General features: G+C 39.4%; 1 protein-coding gene across 1 annotated transcript in view; it reads left to right on the plus strand.

Moving 5' to 3' along the window:
• The window catches only part of met (MET proto-oncogene, receptor tyrosine kinase), a 70,727-nt gene extending 57,407 nt beyond the window's left edge, over positions 1-13,320 (plus strand). The window contains exons 16-21 of the mRNA XM_085412982.1: positions 1,974-2,054; positions 7,454-7,635; positions 7,753-7,862; positions 8,131-8,296; positions 8,383-8,519; positions 10,201-13,320. Of these exons, the coding sequence (XP_085269108.1) occupies positions 1,974-2,054; positions 7,454-7,635; positions 7,753-7,862; positions 8,131-8,296; positions 8,383-8,519; positions 10,201-10,480 (956 nt within the window). The 3' untranslated portion in view covers positions 10,481-13,320. The remainder of the gene's footprint in view (positions 1-1,973; positions 2,055-7,453; positions 7,636-7,752; positions 7,863-8,130; positions 8,297-8,382; positions 8,520-10,200) is intronic.
• Positions 13,321-15,382: the final 2,062 nt, after the last annotated feature.

The following is a 15,382-nucleotide window of genomic DNA, read 5'->3' on the forward strand; positions in this document are numbered from 1 at the left end:
AAGATGAACACAGCCAAAGTAACACAATCTAAATTTGTATTATGTGGTTCTTTTAACAGGAAGTTTGTGGAGATTGACTTGTTTTTGTCAGTCGTAACAAGAACTGAACAGTTTTGGATTTACATTTTGTTATGTTACATCCATTATGCTACGCTATGTTACGTTATGCTACATTACATTACGCCACGGTACGTTACAATAGGCTATGTTCCATTTAGCTAAGTTCCATTATGTTATATATATACTCAGCTCTACATTACGTTTCATTACTTTACTTTACTTTTAGGTCCAGACACAGAAGCCTTTTGCTGTGAGAGTGCTAACCACTGCACCATTACACCACTCTCCAATTAGCTCTGTTATAAAACATTCACTCTATTGCATCTATGTATACTTTTTTAGTAAGGTTCAAGGTTGTCTTCTATTGAGATGTGTTTATTTACCTTTATGTTCCATCAGCGTATAGACATCACAGTCCATTTAGCATTCACCAATCTCAACATTTCTATACACATGTGTAACTTAAACCTGTTTTTCTGAAATAGAGAAATAATACCGTAAAAAAAATTATGAGCAATTTTCAAGATTGTGGTTGTTGTAACGCAAGAATATATTTAGGATTTATGTTAAGCTATACAAAAGTTAAAGTTACCCACAAAGGTTTTAATTGCCTGCATTATCAAACCGCAACCCTGACATGCAGACACAAAATCACTTCACATGGTGACATTTAAGTAGGCGGCTCACAGTCGCAGATCAAATTCAGTTTCAAGAGGAGAAAAAGACCCAAACCCCTCCGTGTCACCCACAACAGCCCTCTGCCCCCTTGGCTGAATTATCCCCTGAAGTCTGGATTTGGTGGCTGGAGTTTTTCAAAGTGGCGTAGGATGATTTGTTCACAGCTAGTATTCCCAGGATCCATTGTTGAGAGTTGTAATCCAACACCAGCCATCTGCAAGGACGTGATAGAAGCACGCCGCGCTTATTTAATTCCTGCACCCCTCCCCGTCTGGGGCAGGCCTTCATGTCTTAAAGCAGAGTTATAATTCAATAAAATGTATAATAACTCAAGCGGGTTTGGCACTGGTTATGAGCTTATACGGGGTACTAATGAATACTGAGTTACTTGGAGGTCTAAGGTTTAGTGTGATGGTGAATTTGCTGTTTCGAGTGTGAAACACACAAGAGAGGCTATTTCTTCTTTTTTTTTTCTCCATGGATCAATCAAATCACCTCGATGCTGTTGCACCAAAATTTCATTTTTGTATGTATGCAGAGGACAGACATGTTTGTTATTCCTGGTACTGCTGTGAGGCCGATTAAAAGGGTGCACATGGCTAAAATCATTCTTTCGAGACAAAGGCTTATTTAAACCATGATATTCATTGATCGATGAATGCTAAGTGGCTAATTTAGTTGGGGTGGGGGGTGTCCATTTATGGGTAAGATTTAGAAACTGCGGTTTACCGACTGAATCTATGAGTACATCAAGCCATGAAGCAGAATATCTGACCTAAATTACATTCACAGACACGCGCGCAAGCAATTGGAATCTGCTTGTCTCAGTTTGCTTTGATGGACCGCCAAATTTCACCTTCATGCTTTTGTTATGTTTCTGAGTCACGGTGAAAAGTAGGATCGTCAAATTTTATGTCAGCTTGGGCCTCAAGGGTTCCAGTAACCCATTATAGAAGCATGACCTTAACAAACTCTTAACTGTTTTCTAGCCAAGTTTGTGATTAAATCATTGTTTTATGGCACAGTGGTAACAGATCTATTACCACTAATGGTGTGGCCTCCATCACAGCTGGATCCTATTGTCATTGGACCTGAAAGTGTTGCATCCCATTTATCACTGTCATTTGTGTGGGGTAAAGAAGTGCTATTTGTTAGTCCTTTACAGGTTTAAACACGAGGTTTTCATTTCCCCGATGATGACTGACTAATGCTGTACGTCGTGTTGTAACCTGCAGGCCATTTCGGCTGTGTTTTTCACGGAACGCTGCTTGAGCCAGACGGGCAGAAGCTACACTGTGCCGTCAAGTCCCTGAACCGTAAGTACAGGTTTTTTTTCATCAATGTGTTAGCTTTGGTTTTATGGTGTTTTTTGGCGGGTGGAGGGTCTTTCAGTTTTTTTATTTCTTTCTATAGTGTTTTCTTTCCAACAGTGATAAGTGAAATATTTAATTGCACATTTTTTAAATTATTAAACCAATGGTACTGTTTCTCACCTCACCGTTACTATGTTCTTTATCAGCTATCCTTAAGCTTGAATAAGGTGCCTGCATTTCAATAAACTTGTATACAAATACACACATATACACCAAAACCACTTCATTAGGAATACCTCTGCTGCTCATTAATGCAAATGTGTAATCAGCAACTACACAACCTTTTCAGTGAATGAACCAAAAAAGAAACAATGGGGCGGTGGGGAAAATGTCATTTTGTTGTCAGAAGTCAGAAAAGAATGGCCAGATTGCTTCAAGCTGAGGCAACAGTAACTCAAATAACCACTCGTTACAACCAAGAAGAACACCTCTGAATGCACAACGTTAAATTTTGAAGCAGATGGACTCCAGATCAATCTTCTGCATCACCTAATTAATACACTCTCTGACAATATGACACAGAGTTTGGATAGAGTAGTTTAACCTGCTCCCAACCAGCTTATGGGTTCACTCAAAGTTACCACAGTGCTTTATCCAGGTAAAAAGACAACCACTTTTGTGACTTTTAACCCAATATTTAGGCCTCAAGAGCCTAATTCAGAAAATATGTACAGTATGTAAACAAATGCCATTGGAGTGCTCCAAGGAGCATAACCATGTGTCTCACTCTGAAAATCTCACTCCAAGTAAATGTAATTAATAAATAAGAGTCAGGTGTGTGCAAACTGAGGCTTCCCTGGTTAAAATGCATCATGACCCCTCCTTCACCCGGCACACACAGACTAAAGACACTGTTGTTGTCAAAACGGATTTGCATCCAGCTACAGTTATTCAATCATTCATCTAGTTATATTATATTGCATACTTATTGTATGATATCACCGCGCTCCCAATGGCATTAAAGATCTCATCTCATCAGAAGCCTGAATCCTTTTCAGGCTTGAAATGATGGTGATGAATGAGCATTCGATAGTGAGGACAGCATTAGGGTCCCGGCTAATCGTGTAACCTGTCAGTTGCAGCAAGGGAGATTGATGCAGGAACAATATGGGGAAAGGACCTGTGCAGCTGCTGGGGGACACAAACCACAAGGATGGTAGGATAAGAGGTAGTAGGATAATTTTCGGTGGTAGGACAATTGTAGTGAACGTGCAATTCAATTTTGTTGCAGTCAGTAGCTTAAACTGATTCCTTTATCCTAATGTAGCTGTTACTATGATATCTAGTTGAATGGCAAATATGTTTTATGACAAGCACGAGTAGTTTATGTAATAGAGACATTCTCCTCACAGAAAAACTTGAGAATCAAAACTGAAATCAAATGTCTTCTCTTTCTGCCTTTGGGGTCTAACCTCAGCTGAAGGCTAAAGAGCTTCCATTTCTAACTAGATTATAGCAAAGTCAGCAGGGCTAAAGTGCAAGACACCAGAAGCAGGGATGCAATTGGCAAATGGGAATGGGTCAAGTCTGGGGTGAATCTTCAGGGAGGGTGTTTTCTTAGATGGGTTTCTATCAGCATTCTCTTTCCCCAAAGGTATCTAAGGAAGGGCTTCCCACTGATATCATGACAGGAGAGTTGCACCTTATCATACAATTATCATTCCTGCCAGTTTCCAAATGTCAAATGTTCATAAACAAAGAAAACATTTAAAGAGGGCCAATTCAGCCCCTTAATCTTTTTATTTTATTCTGGGCCTTGATGCAGCAACTAAATTCATGTTTTTAGTGTGAAATAAGCTATTTTAGCTCCTCTCCCCTTAAGCCAACTTTCTTCTCATTGGCTGCCCAGTTCAAACAGAAGGGTTGATCATAAGATGGGTGGGGATGAACGGCTGTATTCGGGTCATTCCTACTATTCGGTGCCATTTCAGTGTGATCACTCTTCATCAAAAAATACAAAATTTTGAATTATTTTAACATTTCATCTAAAAGAGGGATTTTCAACCTATAAGAAAAATGTATTGGTCCAGCTAAGGATATTATATTATAATATTTTTTAAAATCAAAGTCTTTACCCATGACGTGCCAAATGTCCACCCTGTTACAGGACATTCAATTTTCTATTAATAACTGTTTTGAATACACAGTTATAGTAATATTTACATTTTCTAAAAGCTACAATGTCCCTTTTTAAAATCTGCAAGAAAATTTCAAGGAAGTATTTTAAACAAGCATTATATTGAAAGAAGACAGGTTCAGTTTTAAGACACAGTGTAATTTCAAAAGATTGTTTTTAGATTCAAAGGGAATATAAAAAAAAAATTGGCTCCATTTTTAAGTAACTTAATTTTGCTGATTCATTCCCTCCCAATAACCAAAGAGACATGCATTAAGTTTGTTGATTTGATTTAATTAACAAAAGAAACACACAGGTAACAGGGTGGACAGAGGAGAAACAGGGTGGACAGGAGGTAACAGGGTGGACATAACATCAGTGACAAAAAATACCACCTTAAAGAAACTTTGAACACCTTCACCATGCCCGTCCAACCAACACAGGTAGATACATGTCCACATTAAACAAGCAAATTTTTACTGTACACCCAACATAATGAACATTTTTCTCACACATTTTACCTATGCAACAGACCAGCAACTCCAGTTTTTTTCAACGAAATCCCACACTTTCCTCTCCAGCTGAACTGACCTCTTATTCAAAGGTGTTGGTTCTTTCATCAGACACACAACCTGGTCATCCCTATACCAGGTTATGTCCTCACATGGACTTGGCCAGTGGAACTTGTTGGTCCCGTTCTTGTGCATGCATTTCACTTTAACATCCTCTTCAACCTCCAGAATGATTCCTGGGTAGGGTTCACCATCGTAGTTGATAATGCACCACTGACCAATATGATCTTTTGTGATGTTCTCAGGCCGGGTTGGTCCCTCAGTGCAATGTGGACTTGCCTCTTGACTAAGGCTTATCTCCTTCAGGCCATAGCATTCACAGTCCAGTACACCTTTGTCTGCCTGGCAAAGGCAGGTTATGTCCCTGTATTTTATTGTTCCTGGAGAGAAACTGAGTACTTGGTGGATTTTCATGGTTCCTTTGACAGGCACAAGTGTCGGTCCATCAATAATTTCTTTTACTTTCCTCTCAACATCATCTTCTCCCACAAAAAAAAGTTCCACTGAAGTGCCCATGTCTCTCAGCTTGTGAAACATAGCTTCTGCGTTGGGGATATCTCCTCCATGGCGGACAATTGTGTCAGCTGACCTTTTAAGGGTGGCTCCAATACCATCTGGAGCCCCCTTTCCATGGCTGGCCTCAAAAAAGTTCCAGCTGATGTTTTTGAACCCTTTTTTGAATGGCTCTTTTGAGAGCAGGTAAAAGTTGCCCTTTTGTTTGTATTGTGTAGCTGGACCATCGCTGAAGACATGGAGGTGTTTGATAAGAGGGTATCTTTCTCTGATCATGTCTAACACAGGGTCAAGATGGGCCCATATCGCAGGGGGATCATGCCGCCTGGAAGGTGAGATAGAGCAGAATGTTACTGGTGACTGTTCAGCTGCAGTGTACAGTACTCCAGTATGTAGGGTTACCTGCTGGTGTGACCCTCCAAAGTGGACTGCTTGTACTTCTTGAGAATACTTACAGGAGTAGTTCTCACTAAAATCTACATGTAGCAGACATTCATCGTTTCTCAAATTTTCTCTCAGTTGTCTGTAGGCCCTATACTGCCATCGGATATTAAAGACGTGCCGCCTAAATCTGAGTAGTCCGTCATGAAATTCACCTGCAAGTGCATCCTCTGTTGTCATGACAGTTGTCTTCACTGTAATTGTTGACTTTTTACCAGATACCTCTCCGTCATTTAATTTTTCATTCTCTTCTAGAGACCACTTGGTAAAGGCTATCTCTGTGCTGTTAGGAGGTCTCAAGAGTGTGTGTGTTGTACTGAAACAGTCTTTGCACTCACCGTATGCACAGACTTTGGATTTAGCATCACACATTGTTGCATCTACCATCTCTTCAATGTGTTTTGTTGCTGACAGACCTTGGACGTACAGGGCATTGGCCATGAACTGTAAGTTCTCATGTGTCCTGCACTGACAGGTTTCACGATTAGCTTCTGTGGGCACCACAACCCAAAATGGTCTTAAGGTGCAGAAACAAGAATATGAGACCTGATGCTCAGTTTCTGAAAGAAACTTATGGTGCAGATTCTTCAGTGAATCAGTTAGCAAACGTTTCTGTTTTTTTATTTTCTTTTGAGTTACAGTTTGCTTTCGTCCTGTTGTCATCCGACTGACGTCATCTCTTAAGAAGAAGGCCTTTATTTTCTGCTTGCAATCAACCCAAAAACTAAACTTCTATCATCTTACGTCCCCCCTGTTACCATGTGTCCCCCCTGTTACAGTGCATAGCAATAACAGGGGTGACGGTAACAGGGGGGAGATTTTATGCTAAACTTAGCCATTACTACTAGTATGATGAACAACAAGCTAGTACATGGTGACCACTAAGAACCATTTTTAACATGTTTATTAGCCATATTATAAAAATTACAAAAAAAAAATTGTTTCCACTATTAATAAGCGTAACAGGTTGGACGTGTTATGCTTTGCCACATTACAAAATCTTGCTAAAACATTGAAAAAAGGGTTGATTAAAGAGTGGTACTTACTCGTCTTCTTCTTGAAAGTTTTCCCTCCAAAATATGTTACATCCGGGAGTGTCATGTGACTAAAAGAATAATCAGGTGATGTGTTCTATGGAATTCTTATCAGAGTAACAGGGGTGACAGTTGATTCAGGGACACAACATTTTTTAAAGATTTTAAGTATTAAACATGCATTAATAATAAAAAAGAACATTTGATGAGGAACATTAGAAATAAGCCAATCCAGAAATGATGAAAAATCTAGATTTTTTTTTTTTTAAGTTATATTTGTAACTGAAGTCGAGCAAGCATGACTGGGGACATAGTACTTTAGTGACTTGTGCTAAAATAAAAGTAATTTACTTTTAATGTATTTATCCTGTGTATATATCAATGTGTTCTATGGTAGAGGGGGGTTAAACATACAAGAAAATGGTTTAGAAATAAGCATTAGACAAGTTTTACACTAAATATACCATATTATGTCATTAGGACTCAAATGGCACCGAATAGTAAGAATGACCCATTCATAATTTAAAAAAGAAAACCACAATAGGTCCCCTTTAACTGTATTTTATTTTGACTTTACGGGGGGAATTTTAGAAATGTTTCATGATAAAAGTCAAAAACTAACTAAGCTAACATGAAAATGATGTCAACTTGTTTTTTTCTTATCAGGCATCACAGACTTGGAAGAGGTGTCTCAGTTCCTGAAGGAGGGGATCATCATGAAGGACTTCAGCCACCCCAACGTTCTCTCCCTGTTGGGTATCTGCCTTCCGCCAGAGGGCTCACCCCTGGTGGTTCTTCCGTATATGAAACACGGCGACCTGCGCAACTTCATCCGTGATGAGGGACATGTAAGGGCCCACATATAAGCATGTTGCAAATTTCTGCACCAGAACTTTAGTTCATTTCAAGACACATTTCACAAGTTTGATGATGTGCAACAAGGTGACTGTAATTGATTCTTCCAGAACCCAACAGTTAAGGACCTGATGGGCTTTGGGCTGCAGGTGGCCAGAGGGATGGAGTATCTGGCCAGCAAGAAGTTTGTCCACCGAGACCTGGCTGCCAGGAACTGCATGTGAGCTGGCATTTACTCATTTAGCATCAAGTGATGGTGTTTTAAATATAAAAAGGCACAACACAGCAGAAAATAGAAGTAAATACAGGTGGGAAGAGACAGAATCAAGAGAGCAATAAAGAGTAGAATAAGTACCTTATAACAATGGCAAGTAGAAAATAGTCAAAGAAAATAGTACTATAATACTATAATTAGTATAGTAATAAGTTAATTATTTCAGTTATTGTTAAAATGAAGTAAAAAAGGCATTTCGTGTTTTCCCCGACAGGCTGGATGAGAGCTACACAGTAAAGGTGGCAGACTTCGGCCTGGCCAGAGATGTTTATGACAAAGAGTATTACAGCGTTCACAACAAGAGTGGAGTCAAGCTGCCCGTTAAATGGATGGCTCTGGAGAGTCTGCAGACGCACAAGTTTACCACCAAATCAGACGTGGTGAGGACTTTTTAGCAGTGTTTAACTGTTTACATCAGAACAACAAGTATGTCATTAAAGGGATAACAATGAAACTCTCCATGTAGTGGTCTTTTGGCGTATTGCTATGGGAACTCATGACCCGCGGAGCTCCGCCGTATTCTGATGTGAACTCCTTCGACATCACGGTGTTCCTCCTGCAGGGGAGGAGGCTGCTGCAGCCCGAGTTCTGCCCTGATGCCCTGTGAGTGTGCGCACATACAGTATGCAGAAGTTAATTTAAATGGAAAACCAGTGCGAGTACAACATTTCTTTTCTAAAGGCTTCTTGATTCTGATTGCTGAGCACTTGTTGCTGTGGTATGTGAAGTGCTGACCCATTAGTGAAAGAGTTACTGGAAGTGTTAAGAAAACCTTTTCTCTTGACACAGTCGAGTTTTTCCAGTTTTCTTTGGAACAGTTCACATTGGAACTGCTGCCAATCACTTGTCAAACCAGGACTGTTTAGACTGTTTCAAGCAAACTTACCTGAAACTCTTAAAATAACAAAAGAAAATCCTTTTTTTTTTTTTTTTTAAACTCAGTCATTTTCAGCAAAGCTCACTTAACACTTGCTCTTATCCATTAAACTCTGGCCTGTGAAGCAAATGCCAAGAATGATCTCATACATCCCAGATAACATCATAAGGTGCATAGTGTGTGTGGACGTTAGAGGGGAATGGGAGTGTTCAGGTGAGGAGGCAGAGGCCCAAATTTCCCAAGCTATAAATTAAACAGACGTCAGGAGATGATGCACATCTGCAAATATTTGTGCAATGTTTCATCCACGAGTGTTCACAGGATGTTTTGGGTCCCAGATTATGGCAGACTTGTTAATAAGGAGGTGTTAGTTCCTGAAGTCTTAACATTAAATTGTTTTGGGGGTTTTATGGTTAGTTTGCTTTGGTGCAAATAATAAAAATGGATATTTTAGAGCTACAATATAATAAATAAAGTCATTACACCAAGAAAAAATATGCAATAACTTAACCAAAGTCACATTCAAGATCTCCAGAACTGACTAAACTGCTAGGATTGCTGGGAGCCCACCACTTATTTGCTGGGCCACATAACAACAGATCACGTGATTTGTCCGCCCAAAAAGATGTGTTTACAATATCTATTTATATTACAGAAATATCAAACATTACAAACACCTTCTAATGCTTTTTTTGTAGCAGGGGCTACACAGTTCACGTTTCCCGTGACCAAGAATTCACCTCTTGTGTTTGTAGAAAGAAATGCCTCGTCGCTAATGGACATAAATAAACAGCAATCAGACTCGGTACAGAACAATCACTAAGTGTTTGTGTTTGCGCAATTTTTTGGGGCTGCCCTCATACACTGGTTTTCTAAATTGGCACTTCTTCAAAAAAATAAATAAAACAACTTTAGAGAATTTGTAAAGTAAGCATTTGTCTCCAATTAGTGTAAATTAATTTTCCTCTTTTGTAGAGCCCAACCATTACATCATATCATGGCGGATATTATGAGTGAATTTTGGCCTCTTACAGACATATGTATAAATAAAAACAATCAGAAAGGTCCTGTGGGCTGTTTTGATATCTTGTCCATCACATAGCTTATACATATAACAAACATACATACATAGATTTCTTTTCACCCTAGAAATCCTGAATCAGTCAGGCTCTACTGCTGTGCAAGTTATTTCAGAAGCCACATAAACAAAGACTTCTTAGAGAGGAGCAATTACATATAATATACCCACATCAATACAGCAGCTTTTAAGTCTTTACACTCTACATCTCAGATGCTAGCTTTTGACATTTCAAACATTTTGCCAAATCACTGTACAGTGTACAGGTGTAACCACATGGTAATGTCCTGCCTTCATCATGATTTAATGTCTCTCTTCTCTGCTTTTAGCTACACGGTCATGATCGAGTGTTGGCACCCAAAGCCTGAACGACGGCCCTCATTCTCTGAGCTGGTTTCCCGCATCTCTGCCATCTTCTCCAGTTTCAGCGGCGAGCACTACGTCCTGCTCAACACCACGTACGTCAACATAGACAAGATGAGCCCCTACCCCTCCCTCCTCTCCTCCACCGTTTCCTCCTCCTCATCCTCCTCTGAGCCTTCAACATCCACTTCCCTGCCATCCCGCTCCCCACTCTTCTGTCAGGTGGCCCAAGACTGCTGCACCTGAAAAGGGAAAAGGGAGCGGATGATGGATGAGACTCGGAAGGAGGGATGAAGCAAGGAAGAAAAGGTGAGGTGATGAAGACTCTGTTTGAGAACTACTGTATGTATTTGCCAAACACTGGACACTGCATGCTGAGGGAAAACAGACCTTTCACTCACTGTGCATTGATTGTGGCCCTTTGACCTTCTCAAGCGTCACCAAATGACAGTGGCCTCCAAGAACTTTAGGGCTGACCTTTTCAACTTTTGTCAATCTTTTCTGACCTTTCATTGACCCAGAGGAGCAAGAGGTCAAACGTCCTCCATCGTGTACAAGACAACTACAATGCCTCCTTGGAGATTTCCGGTAGACAAAACGGCCATCGAAGAAGCACATCTCAGTGACTGATGCACCCACACACAAACCAGGGTAGCTTTCTACTCCTCTGTGGGTGGCATGTGCTTCAATGAGTGGATGTGGCTCAGACCTTTACTGCATCTGTAATGTGAATGAGTGACAAATGGCCACGTAGTCATGTTATATATAAAAGTCACACCTCCACAAACCGTAAACATGACTTCATGTTACCTGAGAGACAATCTAGCCTGTGCTCTGATGGGTTTTCTGCCTCGGGTGTGTAAACTGAGGCATACTGGAGGTTAGTGGCAGTGTGTAAGTGTACAGTGGGATGTGTACAAATTCTGCTGCCTGTGTGCAGATCACTGGATGCTTTATTTGTGTAATTGTCTTTGGACCACTAGCTTTCTGATGGGTAAAAATTCCCCTTTCAGAAATGTGTTTCACCTGTGGGGAATCCCCAGATGTTTCTGGTGGTGAAATAAAAGCCTTTTTTTTTTCAACTTGAAACTTATATATCAAAAAATGAATAAATAAAAATGCAGCTCACTTTGATGTTTTCTTGGAAGTAAGAGTAATAAATGAGAACCGTGCAAGTCCAGGGAGTTTTGTTGTTGTTGCTTACTGTATGTCGAGCATCTGTTTCGTACGGCTTGCATTTTATTGACAGAAAAACTGTGTACAGTGTAGCTGATAAAACGGGTTCGCAGCCACAAGGTTTTTTATCTCACATTTAATTCATTCAATCAAAGCTCATATTTTGATGCCTTGAATAACTTTTAAATTTTTTGTTGTGCTCTGAAGAATCTCAAGTTATCGCACTTCAAAGAGTCCCTGTGTTTGTCTGGCCTCAAAACAGGACTGTCATTTTATCTGACTGTAACTGACCGCTGTATATTCTTTTATGATCGCTCTGTTTTGATGTTTAACAACCCTACCCGTGTATTTGAAAAAATCTGTTGCCTCTTGACTACAAATGATGTACAATTTAGACTTTCTGAGAAGCATGTGATAGGGTTTGATATTTCATTCCATTTACTTCTATTCATTTCAGCACAATCTAAAAATTAGAGTCAGACCAATATGATGCTGGACCGATGTTATAAGCTAATATTAGCTTATTACCAACATATTGGTATTGCTGTGTAGAACCCAGTATAAATTGGTTTTTTGTTTTGTTTTGTTTTTTTACAGTCTGTAATGCAAGAACAAGATACTTGAAGAATTGTAGAAAATTTTCATCCTTTTCTTTCTGTTTATTCTGGAGAGCATGGGTTCGGAGATGCAGTTCTCTCACCACACTGTGCAGGATATGTAGCAGAGTAGCATCGCAGCTCAAGAAATGGTCGGGTTTTGTCTCTGTGCAAGTTGTGTTTGTGGAATACACAACAACAACAACAGCCCCAGTATTATATCTTTAGGTTGTATTTCTGAGTATACTGTATATATATATATGAACAGAAGCATTGAACATTGGTACCTGCCTCAAAGCTTCTCTCCCAGCTAGAGCAAGAGGCAGGGTACAGCCTGGACAGAGGCTGGGCTAACACTATTTTAAATGTTCTGTTCTGTTTGAATGTGCCAGTTAGTCAAATGTATAAAAACGTATTGCTGCATCAATTTGCCATTGTAATTTACTCAAGTCCCTAAATCCAAGTGGTGACATTTGTGATGACCATTATATAACAAGAAATGACTTCTTTTTGTGTTATACTGGAATATACAACTTGAATTTGAATTATACGGTGTGCTGAAATTAATGGAATTAAATGGTTTCCTGAAAAAAGAAAACCAGATTGTCAGAAATGCAGCAGTTTGATTTTTTAATTGGTTAGCTCTCAATTCGAGTAATTTGTCACCAATGGGCTAAAACTTCACTCATGTGGTCAGTGTCCATTTTAACATTGCTATATGTAGCAGATTTTTGTTTTTTGCTTGTACGTTGTTGTTTAAAAAAAAAAATCTGAATGGCCGCTGATATGATTGGGCCATTAATGGACAGTTATGAATGTTTGCTATGACAAGAAAATTGCTGTACTATATTTTTGTATTGATGATGAGCCTCTTCTTCGCTGGGGTGACCAGGGGTGAGTGAATCATGCCACAAACAATGATTAAAACCACTTGTATATGAACCACTGCCGTTAGGTAAATACAGACAGAGACGTGTGGATTCGTTGTGGGTCTGTGTGGATGCTCGTTTAGCTTCATTGCTGGTAAATCATCTTGAAAACGATATAGAATGTTGTACAAACTGGAGCCGCCTCACAAAACTCAAAGACTGCTGTCTCTTAGATCATGTGATTTTCTGATGCTTTGTTTGTTTTTAACACTGTCTGTTCTGTGTGTGTGTGTGTGTGTGTGCGTGCGTGCGTGTGTGTGTGTGTGTGTGTGTGTGTGTGTGTGTGTGTGTGTATGAATTCGTCTATACAAAAAATCCTGAAGGTACATGTTCCTATGTAATGTCAGTTGAATTCTGTCAGTGTAATAAAGCTATATTATCAGAATTCATTTACTCTTCTTTACGTCCTTTGCTTACCGTTGAGTTGGCCATGCTTTTTTTTTTTTTTACTGAACAAACCGTCCTTTGAGGTGAACATAAAACAACCACAGAGAACTGTAATTACTACGCAGGGTACTGCTGCATCATGCTTTCCATATGTAGCCAACATGCAGCTGCTACTGAGTCAAAAATGCTTCCACAATGAACAATAAAGGTATTGTTGGTGAAATCACACACTGTACGCATATTTGAGAAAACCTGTTTGAAGTTTTGTTTTGTTTTTTTAAATGATCCTTAGTTAGGCACAGACAGAATAGTTGTTCTCAAACTGTGTGAGAGTGATACAGTGCCTGCCTTCAATTACTGCCTTTGTTCTGACATTCACCCTTTTTTGTTTCCACTGCCTGTAGGTGACCTCTGACCCCTCAACTCTAGCTTCCCTCTTTTCTTTCACTCATTTTATATACCTAGTCTAGACTTTCCCCCTTCTCTCTCTGTCTAACTGAGGTGACAGCTTGACTTTCAGGACTGGGTAGTTTTGTGCCGTTACACAGCAAATAGTCTCAGTCCAAGAGCCACAAACCTCTTCAGGAGCATCTTCAAGAGATGAAAAGGTTGTTGCTGGTGTTTGACAAAAGTAAATTCGATCTAATCTGTATTCTTTTACTGTGAATTGTGTGCTGACTTAAGCAACATTTTCTTGGTTTTTACTGTTAACTGTCACTTTTAAGTTGTGGGGTGGAAATGACTGAAAAGGTAAAGGTTAGCGGTTCAAAGCTTGGCTACTACAGACTGCGTGTCAAACTATTTGTGGGTAAGTGTGTGATTAGGTGAACAAGGTTTGGACTGAAAAGGGTTTTCAGCTGTATTTTACCATTTCTGATTCCAATGAATCAGACAAGTTCTTAATTAATGTTTGTATTCATATTAGAATCCATAAATCTCTGCAGATGCAAAATAAACTATACTATACTAGCCTCTGAGGTCAAAGTCAGAATGAATGGATATGCATTTCATGATTATTGTTCGTTTTTTTTCATATATATTATTGAATTTCTTGTACATGTGGTTGATGACTGTGTGAAGCTGCTGCCATTAACTGTGTTGATCTAAACTGTGTTCAGATCAAGGAACTGACCTCACAGCTCAGTGTTCACTAGTGGTGCTTGTTTCAGTCATTGAGCAAATGTACTGTTTATAAGGGTGGAGAAACCTGCAGGCTGCTAAGACAGAAGTGACTTGGATGAGTGGTGACACGTTTTCTCCAACTAAAAACGCTACCTCCAGATGAACAGAACCAACTTTTTGGGATGTCTTTAGATACCTTTGCAAATGTCATTTGAAAATACTACTTGTGCCCCAAAAATTATGTTATTGATCAAACCTAACCATTTTCTTTTGCAAAAAAAAAAAAGCATATTTTTCTTACAAAACATGAACTTTTTATTGTATATATGCAATATTGTGACTACAGTATTTATAATGCTGCATTGAAAATGCTAGGATGCAACGGTGTAAATGAATAAGAACATGGTGGCCCACGCGCACAAACACAATGTGTTACAGTGTGAAGAAAAACAAAAGAAAAGCATTCCTTCATCTTTGCAAGATACATTAAGGTGCCGTGGCCTTCAGGGTCTTTACTGCACTGAATGCACTCAGTGACACTGTGTGGGCTTGATGGTGAAACTTTGATTAATTTGTTTCAAACAAACGTACTTGTTGAAAGTAATATGTGCGACTTTTTAAGGCCTACAGCAACAAGGTAGAAGGTGTGGTTTAAAGTTTTTCTTTAGTAAGATGAGTCACACAATCTGTTGTAATATGCCACTGTGGATTTTTACCTAGTAAGCAGTTTAGTCCTATTGTGTGTTTATGCATTTCATGTTTGTTGAAATCGGGGATAAGATTATAGCTTAAATCACTGATTTAATAGTATTATTATGACCATCTATCAATTATACAGAAACAGCAGGACCTACGTTTGCTTAACAGCTTACATGTTGTAAAGTTTTGGGTTTTTCTTTATCTAGCCCAGGGGTCGGCAACCTTTCTGATGGCGAGTG

Source organism: Rhamphochromis longiceps, linkage group LG7 (genome assembly GCF_057381845.1).
Source record: "Rhamphochromis longiceps isolate RC_006_pf linkage group LG7, R_longiceps_female_GT1.1, whole genome shotgun sequence".
Classification (NCBI taxonomy): domain Eukaryota; kingdom Metazoa; phylum Chordata; class Actinopteri; order Cichliformes; family Cichlidae; genus Rhamphochromis; species Rhamphochromis longiceps.